We start from the raw sequence: 13042 nt of genomic DNA on the forward strand, positions 1-13042 counted from the left end.
CTGCTGGAGTGCTGTAGCCACTGCTTTTCACCATAAGCAATCCTACTGTAACCTATGTCTGTCTCTATTTGTCTCTTGTCTTAATCCACAGCTGGATCACAAGTGACTTGCAGGAGCAATACTAGCTTAAATAGATCCTGTCCAAACCCCTGGCCCTGGCTGCTCTCTCTGTCAATGCCACTGCTGTGTGGATACAAGCACACACATCTGCAGTGTAAATCGGACCAGTGATGACTCCAGGTTAAAAATAATCCCTGTCAGGTGCAAGTTTTCTGCTGTTCTTTTTTAAATCTGACATTAGTATCCTGATCCAGCTCGCAGAGTAGTTGTGTAGGCAAGATGCATAAGAGCAAGGGAGGATGGTGGAGGGGTGGGAACAAGCAGCCAGAAACTGGACATGCTGCATCACCTCCAAAGCCCATTTTATCCAAGCAGATACACGCATAAGGGCGCGCTTCCCAGCAGTGTGAGCGGCTGCAGTCACACATCCCAGGTGGTGGTCCTGCCTGCCAGCAGCGTTGGTGCCAGCAGACCTTGCAAGCAGCAAACTGCTGAGAAAGGGTATTCTTCCAGGGGGTCTGGGAGCTTTCAGCTGTCTGAGGTCCCCAAACCAGCCCGTCTGAGTCCCCAGGCACAGCACAAGGAAGGGTCATGGGAGAAAGGGGAGCAGCATCCTTCACCTGGACAAACCAAACCCAGGCTGCCCCAGAATTGCATGCTAAGATCATAAATTGGAGCAGACACTTTCTTTTGTTAGCTCTTCTTTATAGTATCTAGCACTGCATGTGGCGATTCATTGGTGGGTGTCACATCATTACGTTAACATACAAATATGAAACAATTATATTAAGCAATTATTATTGTTACCAAGCATAAGGGTCGATTATAATCCCCAGTTAGGAAGTTACAGGCTTTATGAGCAGAGCTGATGACTGCCTTGAGCCATTCAGAACATTTTAAGGCTCTGGGCTGGGCTAGCCCTCAGTCACACTGACTCCCGGCACCTGTGCAGAGCTCCTGGGATGATCCTGCTTCCACACTGGGACCAGCACAGTGAGAGCTGGTCTGCAGGTAAGGAGTCAGCAATGGTGCCATGAGGCAGATGAGGAATTTTTCTACTATGTTGTGGTTTTAATTTTTCCTATTCTGAAACTACCTCAGAAATTTTCTTTGGGGCTTTTAGAGTTATAATTAAGAAACTTTTGGGTAGAGACCAAGTCTGGGGAAATGTATACCAAAAATGGCTACCTGGGAAAGCTTTGATCCAACAGGAGGGAGGGTTTGACACTATATATTGAAATCTGTGTTCCAAAACAGAGTTAAGAATATCAAAGCAAATTATTTATTTTTTTACAATTGTATTTGGTTTTGGCATTCAGACATACAAGAATAACTGGTTCCCATATAAGTAAAACAGACAGGGAAGAGTTTAAGGAGATAGTGAGGACAGGTGCTCGAAATCCTCACAGCCGCATGCTCTCACTAATGCTCAAAGCACAGCAGGGCCTTTCACAGCAGGTACATATATTACTGCTCCAGATCAAATGGAGCTAAGTGAGTCAGCTTTTATCATAGCCTCTGGCCTAAATCCTTTTATAGGTCTAGTGATGCCTTCGGACTTCTGTCCCCGCTCAGGGGGCCTTGGGGCTGGTCTGCAGGACTTGGCTCCTTTTTCTGCAGCGTGGCTGGATCGCAGCCCCCTTCCACAGACAGCCCCCACGGTGTGGGGCGGCTGCTGGGAGAACAAGAGCGTTCCAGTGACCCGAATGTTTCTAGAGGAATAGCAGAAGGATAATCAAGAGCCTCTGACAGAGCTTGCAGTTTCAGTGTTAAATAACACCCGCTCATGGCAGTTGAGGAGGGGGCAGGACTCATTCCAGAACTATTAATATAGCCCCTATTTATACTCCTAGGTTCCTGCAAACTGCGCAGCAGAGAGCTACAGCTGCAGAGCTAAAAAGGAATAAATGTCAACCTCCAGGGAGAAAGTGATCCTTTCTGCCATCATGTGGGGAAGGAGACGGTGAAAGGACAGAACACGGGGCAGGTTTCAGACCTGAGAAAGCGGAGCGAACTGATCGCAGCACCCTGAGATTGCAGCCAGTGGGCAGAGCCAGCTAGTAACCTCCCTGCAGCCAGCAAGTCTGCGCTGATGAGAGGCTGCCAGAAACGCACACTCAGCGTCACACGCAGCACCTACCGATACTGGTAGAGACAAGTCAGGGATTCGAGCTGCTGCTCTACCGATCCAGTACCAGGTGTGACTCAGGACAAAGGAGCAGAACCCTGAAAGGACATTTGGGGGGGGCTTTAAGTGCATTGTTTGCTGGACTGGAAAGATGATGGAAAGCACGGGAGGACCGTATCTGAACACGGCTGCTGTGACATCCCCTGTGGGAATAGCTCGTTTGCTGCAGATGACGTTTGGATGCACCACGTTCAGCCTGGTAGCCCACCAGGGGGGATTCAGCGCGGCCTACGGCACTTTCTGCATGTTTGTCTGGACCTTCTGTTTTGCCATCACTGTCTTCATCATCACCTGCGAATTCACGCATCTGCACAGCTGCCTGACCATTTCCTGGGGAAACTTCACAGCTGCTTTTGCCATGCTCGCCACGCTCATGTCCGTCACGGCCGCAGTGATCTACCCGCTCTACTTTGTCCAGCTCGGCTGTTACCCCATCGGCTGTGAGGTGAGAGACTTTCGCATCGCAGCCAGCATCTTCGCAGGCCTCCTGTTTGTCGTGTATGCCACCGAGGTGTTCCTAACCAGGGCAAAGCCGGGACAAGTCACCAGCTACATGGCCACCGTCTCTGGGCTCCTGAAGATCGTACAGGCCTTCGTGGCCTGCATCATCTTTGGGGCGCTGGTGAACGACAGCCAGTATAGCAAATACGTGGCGACGCAGTGGTGTGTGGCTGTCTACAGCTTTTGCTTTGTGGTGACAGTGGTGGTAGTGGCCTTCAGCGTCACAGGTAAGACTGCCTTGCTGTGGTTCCCCTTTGAGCGCTCTGTGGTCATCTACACTTTTGGGGCTGTGCTGCTGTACATGAGTGCAGCGGTCATCTGGCCAGTGTTCTGCTTCGACAGCAAGTACGGCTCCCCGCGGCGCCCCGGCCTCTGCGCCAAGGGCAAGTGCCCCTGGGACAGCCAGCTGGTCATCGCCATCTTCACCTACGTGAACCTGCTGCTCTACGTCGTGGATCTGGCGTACTCCCAGCGCATCCGCTTTGTCTCGCACCTCTGAAATGCGGGGCTGCCGCTGCGAAGCCGTCCCAGCGGCGTAAGCAACAGCAGTCGGGGATGCGGCAGGAGACGGGATGCGGGGAAGGGAGGTGCTGATCAGGCAGGTGCACAAGAACCATCAACCAAACTTCAGGGTCAAGACTGACTGGACCAGCAAATTAACGACCTGCAGTGGGTGGGCTGCAGCTGACGCTGGGAAAAGCCCACCTCCTCCATTATTCAACATCTGCTTCAGCCACCTGGTGCCAGAGTGAAGAAACGATGCAGCTCAGAAGTTCGGAAAACGGCCTTTCATCTCCAGGCGGCAGAAACGCTCGCTGCTGCAACAGCGGGTCTGCAGGCTACTGGATTACTGAGCCAAATATTAGGAAAGACACCAAGGATTTTGAAACTGTTACCAATGCCTAACCTTAATCAAGTGACTACCCAGGAAGTGGGAAAGTTAAAAGCTACATCAAGGAACACCAGTTCTGGAGATGAAAAACAATCCCTCAGAGTTTGGGTTAGTTTGGGCTGTGTGGTGAGACATGAAATGCAAGTGTGGGAAATTCCAGTTAGGATGTTTCTGAGAACAACATCATAGCTGTAATAGTATTTTGAAAACTACCAGTCCTTTCCCTTCCTCTCCTTTCCTCTCCTCTCCTTCGCTGTGTAGCACAGAAAAAGAGTATCCTCAAGCATGCAACTTGGGGGGGGGGGGGGAAGCATGGGACATTCCTATTTAGCAAAAACTAAGTCATTATAGAAATTAAAATTTGCAAAATCAGGGCTCTACTGCCAAGAAACAGGGTGCAGAACAGAGCCGAACTGCAGAATAACCATGTGTAACCTGACATCCTCGCTCGACCAGGACCAGAAGGTACCTTGGCACATGCTTAGTCTCAGTTCATATGCCACTGTTTTACACTCATGTCAAGAATTTTTTTTCTGGAAGCTTAAAGATAAATTCTGGGGGGAGGGAGGAAGGGGATGCAGAGATGAATTGATTTCACGGTGCTGCATAAAAGACCAAACCTGGTGGGGGGGGACACGGATGGGACATGCCAAAACTTGCATACAACGGTAACAAATTGGGAGCACTGCCTCAGACCAGATCAGGCACTAGGATTCCCGAGCTCTTTGTGTCACCAATGAGCTGCATTTCTCTGACCCACCCCTGAAATAACACCCACTTTGAAGTCCCACACTGCATAGCTCAGATTTCAAGCTTAATAGGAAGAAATGTCCTTCATTTCTGATCCAGTGAGAAACCAAAGCAGTCTGAGTACTTGTGCAGAAAGCATGCAGACTAGATAGGTTTGATTAAAATCTAAAGTAGCTGACTGTCAAGAGCAAGATTTATTTTTTAACCAAATTAAAATAAAGCTGAATGGCAGACTTACATACTACATCTCCAGAGATCTGTATAGTTTCATCTTCGTCTCCACACAGCTTTTATTTCACCAGACATAGCCCTTCTGCTTTCTGCCAGAAAGCGCAGCTCAATTTATTTTGATGTATGAAGCCTGAACGCAGACCCGAAAAAGTATATACCCAAGACAGCTGAGACCTCTGACTGACATTCTTTGTAGCAGAGTCACTAAGGAAAAAGGAAGGAAACTTACTTTTCATCAGTGTTTTGTATGGGGTTTGAAAAGCAAAGGAAAAAATTGTTGGTACAGATTGTGTTGGATAATTCTGCTACCAAGTCAGAACCTGCCTTTAGCAGTGAGAATTACTAGCCTGTGAAACAGGTCAAGAATCAGTATCTGGCATAAAGGGAATGTACTGAACAGCCTTCCAAGGGGTTTTCCTCTTCCACAAGTCCCCATTAAGGGCAGGAAGTCTGGAAGATAATGGGCCAACAAGAGGCTGGCCAGCTTGTTCTAGGGCATAGACCCAAGACTATCTACTATAGATACAAAACAGGATATTAGAGCACTTTATTTCTTGCCACTCAACTTAAGGGCTTGTACAAATAAGAAATGCTAACTTGGAAAAAGAAATCCGTTTGTATTGGAGGAGGCAGTGTACAGAGAGCCACTGCACACAAAAGGAACCTTAAGCATTTATGATGCATTCTTTATAAACCCATCGACCTGGACAAATTAAGCTGTCACACTTGAAAATTACTTATTTTTTGTTATTACAGAGCACTAAAAATCAAATAGGTGACTGTGAACCATCATGGCTTCTGTTATAAAACTAAAACCTGTAAAACCCAGGAATATTGCTGTGCAAAAGCACCTTCCTGCAGACCCTGGCGTGGCTCTGAGGGGGCTGGTGGAGGCCAGGGAGTGGGATGTCAGCAGCAGGTGCCCCGCAGGCAGGGGCTGCTTGTCCCCAGAGATGGCACTGCAAGTCTTTCGGGTAGTGAAGTCTGCTGGAAAGCTCCTCAGCTGGTTAACACTTTCTTCAGATGGGCATTTACTTCCTTTTTGCTGTGAAGATTTTGCACCAGGTAGGAGCAACTAGCAGGTATATGATAAAATCTGCTAATTGCATAAGTTGATGCAACTTACACAGTGCCAGGGACATAAAGGCCCAAGAGAAATAGGTAACTGGGAGACAATGGGGGTAAAATCTAGCGCCTTCACAATGAGGAGGAAATAGAATTTAACATGGAAATCATGATACCACTGACTGGAGGAGTGGAAAGACAATTCATTGCCAAGAACAGTGTGTTCAGATTTAGCTTTCTCATCTGCCAGCCAAAGACTGAGCAAAAAATGTTAGCATGGTCAAAATGGCAAAAAAAGATTGTGTGGACAACAATCCGCTCTTTTAGGAGAAAAAAAAAAAATCAAAACCTCATGCTTCAGTGGTTAAACACTCACTAACCATTGGAAACTATGAGATTACCCAATCTAGGACAGAGAACATCTGATATCTGCTTAATATGATTTTAACAACCTACCCTGTCATGATTCAGTTAATTAAAAAACCCTTTATTTCCAGAGCTCGTCTTTCCCCTTAATTAATAAATCATGATCAAGTAACTTGCCATAAAACAGGCTTCCTAAGACACCAATCATTCTCAACTTTTTTGGTAAACTAACGTCAGAACGTACATGCAGTCATTTAGAATTATGGATTTGTGCTTGCAGCCAATAGAGACAGCTCCTAAAGGATTCCAACCTGAAATATATGCATATAAATATATATATATATATATGAATCTGAATCTTTAATGGTTTGGTTTTTAGTTTGGCTCCTTCTTATTCCCTTCTCTTTCTGGAGACTGGGATTCTGTAGCCCCAAAAGATGATGTTTAGGAACATTAATCCGCAGGAGATAGACTGAGATTTAGTTCTGTCAATGAAGGAGTAGGAAAAAAGCCGAAGGAGAGAAAAAAAAGCAAGCAAGTGTGGTAAGATTACATTTAGGAAAAAACAGCACTGGCTGGTGCCTGGCTTTTATGGCGACGTACTTCAAAACATCTCGGTCTCTCCACAGTCCATTACTATGGACCCTCGAGTGAAGCCACACCACAGGCCATCCTGACAAAGCATGCGTTCATGCTCCTGCCACGGCTGGGGCCCAACACGCCTTCTGCTGGAGAATGCCCACGCTTTCCCGCACGGCAGCCACCACTCTCGCCGCGGGTGCCTGGCAGCTGTGCCGCCATCCCTCGTCCGGCTGCCGGGTCAGCTGCCGTCCTGGGCGAGGTGCAGGGAATCCCCTGGCTCAGGCCGGCCGTGTGCTGGCAATGCCAGGTCGGCGAGGCAGCCGCTGTTCCGGGGTCAACGGCTGCCCGAGCCCTTCGCCAGCCAGACGAGGACCTGCAGGGGCAGAAAAAGCGAAAGGCTTCGGGGTCCCTTCCCTGAGGAGACAGAACCCACTCGCTGGTGCGCACCCCCCGCAGCAGCCGGACGAGGAGGAAGAGGAGCTGGGAAGAAGGGCAGAAGGGACGCCACAAAGCGCGGAGCAGAGGCAGGGACACGCGGGGATGGCGAGCCGCCTCCCGTGCCCGACTAAGACCTGGCCCCGCGGGGTACAGGGACGCGCCCGGGACAGCGGCTGGCAAGGGCCGGAGCCCGCCCAACCCGCTGCCACCTGGGCCTGCGGGCACGGCCTGCACCAGGCCGGTGGGGAGAGCCGGTGGCGGAGGCGCTGACCGAGGGCGGCCGCGGTCCGGCGGGCCCCTCCCGCTCGGCGGCCCGGACCCCTCAGCGCGGCGGCGGGCGGCCCCGCAGGACACGCGGCGGCGCCCGAAGCTTCCAGAAGGGCGCGCGCCGCCGGCCCCGCCGCTGCGGCGGGAGCGCAGCGCCCCCTGGCGGGGCGGCGCGGTGGCTGACCCCACGCGGCCGCCGTAGGCGGCGAATGATGCAACACCGTGTGCCGGTTGCCCCAATAGCTGGCGAGGGTGGTGCCGCGCCGGCCCTCCGCCACTCAGGGACGAGGGGCGGCGCCGGCGGCACTGCCCCTCGTCCCTGAGTGGCGGAGGGCCTGTGCGGCACCACCCTGCCGCCCGCCGATTTGCCGCGCGCCGAAGCCCCGCCCCGCCGCCCCGCCTCCCGACGCGGCGCACGGCCACGTGGACGGCGGCGCGGCCGCCGGTGGGCTCTGGCGGGGCCGTGCAGGACCGGCTGCTCCCCGCTGCGCCGCGCCATGAGCGTGGGGTTCATCGGGGCCGGGCAGCTCGCCTTCGCCCTGGCCAGGGGCTTCACGGCGGCAGGTGGGCGCGGGGTCGGGGGGGCGGCGCGGGGATGGCGGCGCCGAGCCGCCGGGGCTGACTCGCGGTGCCGTTCGCAGGGGTCCTGGCCGCGCACAAGATCACGGCGAGCTCCCCGGACACCGACCTGCCCACCGTGAGCGGGCTGCGGGTGAGTGAGGGCGGGCGGCGGCGCTCCCCGCGGCGGGCCGCCCCGGGCTGACGGCGGCCCCGGTTTCTCCCCGACCGCTGCAGAAAATGGGCGTGAACTTCACGGTGAGCAATAAGGACACGGTGAAGAGCAGCGATGTCCTCTTCCTGGCCGTGAAGCCCCCCATCATCCCCTTCATCCTGGAGGAAGTGGGCCCCGACATCGAGGCCCGCCACATCGTGGTCTCCTGCGCGGCCGGCGTCACCATCAGCTCCATCGAGAAGGTGAGGAGGGGCGGCGGGGGATGGGGGTCCGCTGGGGCCGTAGCGGACGGCCGGTACCAGGAGGCGTCTGCCGCAGGGCAAGACCGTGCCAGAGCTGGCCTTGAGGGGGTCCCGCTCCTCCAGCCCCCCGGAGTTGACACGGGGGACGGGCAACACTTGTGCTGCCCAGGGCTAAATCACTGCTGAGCTGTAAGAGACTTTATGCCAGCTCTTTTATTACACGAGGTGCTGTCAGGTCTTTTTTCTCTCAACAGAGGTGGGTCATCTCCCCTGAATTTCTGCAGACTTTACGCTAAGTGTCTGCACGAGCTGTTTTGGAGACTCGCGAGCTGATGTGGGAATGAGGCATTTGGGGTGTTGTTCCCCACAGCAGCTCTGCCCAGCTTCCCATGTGCTGGTACTATGAAAGACTTCACATTTAAGTTTTGCCCGCTTTGGCTCAGAGCAGGGAGTTTGGAGTACAGGAGTTTCTCTTTTCCCTCTGCTTGTGTTGTTCTTGCCCCCAGGGAGTCCCTTCCTAGACAGCCTGTTTGGTATGCCAAATATGCACTAAAGCTCATTTGTGTCTCTTCTTTCTTTCTTTCTCTCTTTCTTTCTGTCTCCAATAATTTTCTGCCCTAAGAAACTCTCTACCTTCTGCCCCACACCAAAAGTGATCAGGTGCATGACCAACACCCCTGTGATTGTCCGGGAAGGTGCTACAGTCTATGCCACTGGGACTCATGCGGATGTGGAGGATGGGAAGCTTGTGGAACAACTGATGGCCAGTGTAGGCTTCTGCACCGAGGTGGAAGAGGACCTGATAGATGCTGTAACAGGGCTCAGTGGCAGTGGCCCTGCATATGTACGTGCTACTTCCTCAACTTGTGACAGTCTTGGGGAGAGCAGTAGGCTTCGTGTGCAGTGAAAGCCTGTGCAGCTTCAGTTTGTCAATTCTTGTTTTTCTCATTACTCACATTTGCAATGGGACATGTAATCCAGGTATCCAGTTTATAACCAGTTTGGGTCAACAACAAAAGTCCATTACCAGTCGGATGAGTCTGAAGTCCATAGCCATCAGGCAGTGTCCGTGTGTTCATGTTGCAAAACGTGGGCCTGTAATTAGTATGACCCAGCAGCTGAATTTCTCCCGTTCCCCCCACTCCTGCTTTGGAACTAGTGGGAGGGAAGCCCGGCATAGTAAAGGGGGAGGCATCAGTTTTGGAGTAGAGACGTTCAGTCACCTTCTTCCTCTGTCTGGTCTCAGGCGTTCACTGCTCTGGATGCTCTGGCGGATGGGGGAGTGAAAATGGGACTTCCCCGCAGGCTGGCTGTTCGACTTGGAGCACAGGCTTTGCTGGTCAGTATTTCCTCCTCCAGAACACGTTTGAGTCTGTGCCTGCTCTATGCAGACTATTCTGCACATCACGGTTTGAAATAATCTCAGTCCTTTTACTGAATCTACTTTAAAAAAACGTATTTGGTTTGACTGCACACAGGTTCCCGGTGATGGGACATAGGAAGTGTCCGCAGCAATCTGCTGGCGCTGATGGTGGTGTGGGAGCTGGGGCCTGGGGCACCATGACTCCTCTGCAGGCTTTTTCAGCTCTGAAAAGTGTTTTGGCAGCCTGCTAATGGCTTTCGGGCAGGAACCCAGTTTTGCCCACTGTGAGTGTTTGGTGCTGCTCTGCGCAGTGGAGAACAGGAGTATTTGACAGTTGGTTCCTCAGTCAGAGCTCTGGCAGCTGTTTTCTCTTCCTCGCTACAGGGTGCTGCCAAAATGCTGTTAGAATCTGAGCAGCATCCTGGGCAGCTGAAGGACAATGTCTGCTCGCCCGGGGGAGCCACCATCCATGCCCTACACTTCCTGGAGAGCGGCGGCTTTCGCTCACTCCTAATCAATGCTGTGGAGGCTTCCTGCATCCGGACAAGGTGGGCAGCTACAAAGTCCTAAAAAGCCAGCAAAACTTACCCCCCACACTCCCTGTCTCTTTTGCCATGTCTTTCTCTCCCACCACCCCATTGCAGGGAGCTGCAGCATTTGGCAGACCAAGAGAAGATCTCCCCAGCAGCCATAAAGAAGACTTTGTTGGATAAGGTGAAGCTGGAGTCTCCTTCTCTGTCTGTGGCATCTGCCAGCAAAGTCAGTCTGTTCACCAGTAAGAGCCCCAGCAGCAAGAACAACTGACCAGGCTGCTGTAGTCTGGCTGTGCTGAAGATCAGTCTCCTCCACGCCCTTGCTTTTTTGTCCAAGGAAGAATGCTCGCTCTGAATGTTGGTGTCCCCCATACCTGGCTCTTGGCTTGCAGCAGCTGTGGGCCACTGCAACACTGTAGAAGAGGGTCTTATAACCTGTAGTGGGGTTGGTGCAAACTGTCCGTGGCATTGCTGTTCTCTGTTGGGCAAGTGTGATGCCATCATTGGACATTCATCAAGGGCATTGTCTGTCCAGAAGCCTTGGATGCTTCTAGGACTCAGACAGTGTTTGTGGTGTCCCATGCAGAAATGGTTTCTAATAGGATTTTTTTAAGAGGTTTCAGAACGCCTTTTGGTTTCAAAGGTTTGAACCAGGCCCAGACACCTCTTGCCCCACTTTGTATCTGCTGTCAGAGCTTGTGTCTTGTCATTGTCTTTACTAGGTAGAGCAGGTGCTGCCACACAAATGCAGTGCTGCGCACTACATTAGAGGCTGGGGCCTAAAGCACCTCTCAGAAGGGACCAAAGTGCCTCTGCCCCATCTGCCCTGGCTTTCAGAGACAGATGGTGTGAACCTCTGGACCACACTCCGTTTCTCTCTTTGCTGGCCACCCCTTCTCTCTGCTCTCTCTGGTTTGGGGAACCATGAACTGTTCTCACTGTCCCTCCTTTGTTGCTAGCATTGGTTGGGTGGTTGCGCTGGTGGAGGGGTAGTGAGTGCTCCCTTTCCCCTCTGTCTCTGACACTTCTTCATGCTCTTCATGGGCAGAATCTGCTCCCACGCGCCCATGGATATGTTTCAGCATCACTGTGCTCCCCGATGCTCTCCTTGCTTTGGGGCAGACGGGAGCAGAGCTGAAGTCAAGGACAACCTCATCCAGAGAAAGCTGCCTTCCGTACCATTCCCTTAGACTCAAGCAGGGTTTTGTACCCAGCTGCTGAGCTACTGCATGGCAGCAGGGCTCTTCCTCAGCACCTTTCCTTGCATCAGGCTGTATCTCTTTCTTGGTGTTTCAGTGTTGATGCCTGTTGACAGTGGCTGCTCTGCTTTGGTTTGTACAATCCAGCTGTGTTGTGCTGGACTGGTTGTCCCTTCCAGACAGCACTTCTCCCAGCAGAGCCCCTGGGCTGGTGAAATCCAGCGCAGCAGCCCTCAGTGTCACCTTGTGTTGGCACAGTTCTGTCTCTCTGGTGTTTTCTAGACTGTTTCTTTTTTCTTCCTGTTTCTCTGAAAGTGTTGCACTGCTAATGGCTAGAAGGGGAGAACACCTAGAAAAAGTTCAGGGCTGCTTCATGCAGTTGCATTCCTAGTTCTTTAGAATACAAGACTAAAGGGAAACACTGAAGTCATCTACTCTGGTTTGCAGCTCAGATCTTGTCCCATCTCACCTAGTTTGTCCTGCATGACACCTAGGAGGAAAGTCAGTCCTTGCTTGATACAAAAGAGGTTCAGGGAGGACTTGAGAATGCCTGATGCCTGTCCAACAACAAGTACTTGCTTGGTGAAACGCATCCAGATGACTATGTTTTTGCAGAGGTGGAAGACCCTTGCTTTTCTGGTCTGGAGAATTACCCAAGTCTGACTCAAATTTATGAGCAAGAAACAGCAGCAAAGTATGGGTCCAGGAGCAGTGGTCCCTTCTGCCCCTGAAACTCCAGTATTTGTGAGGGAAGGAATCTGGCCAGGGTTGTAGCAGCAAGCAGAGGGTGGCCCTGCTCAACCCCTCCTGCCGCCTGGCACAGCCCCGAGTGCCAGGGCAGGCGTGAGCAGGCACTGAGGGCAAAGCAGCACCTCTCTTTCCTGGGCCCACTGGGGAAAGGGATGAGTGAGGGTTGTAGACTCAAAAGGGCAGAAGGGACCAATGCTCTGATCAGAGAGAAGGTGGATTATAGCCCATCATCTAGAAGGACGGTTAACCTGTACTTCAGGCACAGTCTTGGGAGCCAGCCTCAGAGCAGCAGCAAAGAGAAGACTGCATCTACTGCTTTCTGCAATTTCTTTATAGCCAATGTCCCTGCATGGCTTCCTTGCCTCTTTACTTTTCTCCCAGAGCCTGAGTCCTATCCCAAGTCAGAAAACTGCACAAAGAATGCAAGCTGCCCCTACCATTTTTATGGGGCTTCAGTGGGAGCAACAGGCTGGAGGGGATGGAATGGATTTGGGCGGATAATTGTCATACTGTATTCTGCCTTGGGGTATACTGGGGGAGTGCTGGTAAAAGATGAATATTTCACATGGGCTTATTGTCTCCTGAGGAATCTTGGACATGCAGGTGATGCAGGAAGAGCATTTCCGTATTGTTGCAGAGCCTGCCAAAGGTGCTAGTAATGTTAAAGTGTTTTTAGTGTTAGGCTTTTGGCTGGTAGCAGGGCATGACCCTACAGGCATGACAGATGGCTACTCCTCTTCCCTCTTTACATAATAAACTGCTTCTCTGACAGAGAGCTCTGGCTCCTGCCCGCTGTTTGGACCAAGTATATCTCTTCCCCCTGGCAGTGGCCGTTGGGTCCTTGCTGCTCACAGTGAGTGTGCTTCAGGTGTGCTGCAAACC

The 13042-nt window shown here is 52.1% G+C and overlaps 2 protein-coding genes across 3 annotated transcripts; both read left to right on the forward strand.

The window, feature by feature from the left end:
• Positions 1 to 1934: 1934 nt before the first annotated feature.
• On the forward strand, positions 1935 to 6387 carry MYADML2 (myeloid associated differentiation marker like 2). The gene has a single exon (XM_075043826.1). The coding sequence runs from the start codon at positions 2340 to 2342 to the stop codon at positions 3246 to 3248; it is 909 nt and encodes a 302-aa protein (XP_074899927.1). The 5' UTR covers positions 1935 to 2339; the 3' UTR covers positions 3249 to 6387.
• A 1356-nt stretch (positions 6388 to 7743) lies between these two features.
• Positions 7744 to 12935, forward strand: PYCR1 (pyrroline-5-carboxylate reductase 1). 2 transcript variants are annotated; one of them, XM_075044064.1, is made up of 7 exons: positions 7744 to 7904; positions 7982 to 8052; positions 8136 to 8315; positions 8938 to 9159; positions 9562 to 9654; positions 10063 to 10226; positions 10323 to 12935. In XM_075044064.1, exons 1-7 carry the CDS (start codon positions 7838 to 7840, stop codon positions 10480 to 10482), a joined length of 957 nt encoding a protein of 318 aa, XP_074900165.1. In that variant the 5' UTR covers positions 7744 to 7837; the 3' UTR covers positions 10483 to 12935. The 2 variants fall into 2 exon arrangements, with proteins under 2 accessions (XP_074900165.1, XP_074900166.1); XM_075044065.1 differs by lacking the exons at positions 10063 to 10226; positions 10323 to 12935 and adding an exon at positions 9794 to 9961.
• Positions 12936 to 13042: the final 107 nt, after the last annotated feature.

The sequence above is a fragment of the Buteo buteo genome, chromosome 13 (assembly GCF_964188355.1).
Source record: "Buteo buteo chromosome 13, bButBut1.hap1.1, whole genome shotgun sequence".
Lineage (NCBI taxonomy): Eukaryota > Metazoa > Chordata > Aves > Accipitriformes > Accipitridae > Buteo > Buteo buteo.

What these genes read in the sequence shown, in the direction of transcription:
- MYADML2 (XM_075043826.1), top strand. Translation starts at nt 2,340, where the DNA reads ATGATGGAAAGCACGGGAGGACCGTATCTGAACACGGCTGCTGTGACA.
- PYCR1 (XM_075044064.1), top strand. Translation starts at nt 7,838, where the DNA reads ATGAGCGTGGGGTTCATCGGGGCCGGGCAGCTCGCCTTCGCCCTGGCC. An exon ending in CCATCAGCTCCATCGAGAAG is followed by an intron (nt 8,316 to 8,937) that starts GTGAGGAGGGGC and finishes TTCTGCCCTAAG; the next exon opens with AAACTCTCTACCTTCTGCCC. An exon ending in GTGGCAGTGGCCCTGCATAT is followed by an intron (nt 9,160 to 9,561) that starts GTACGTGCTACT and finishes GTCTGGTCTCAG; the next exon opens with GCGTTCACTGCTCTGGATGC.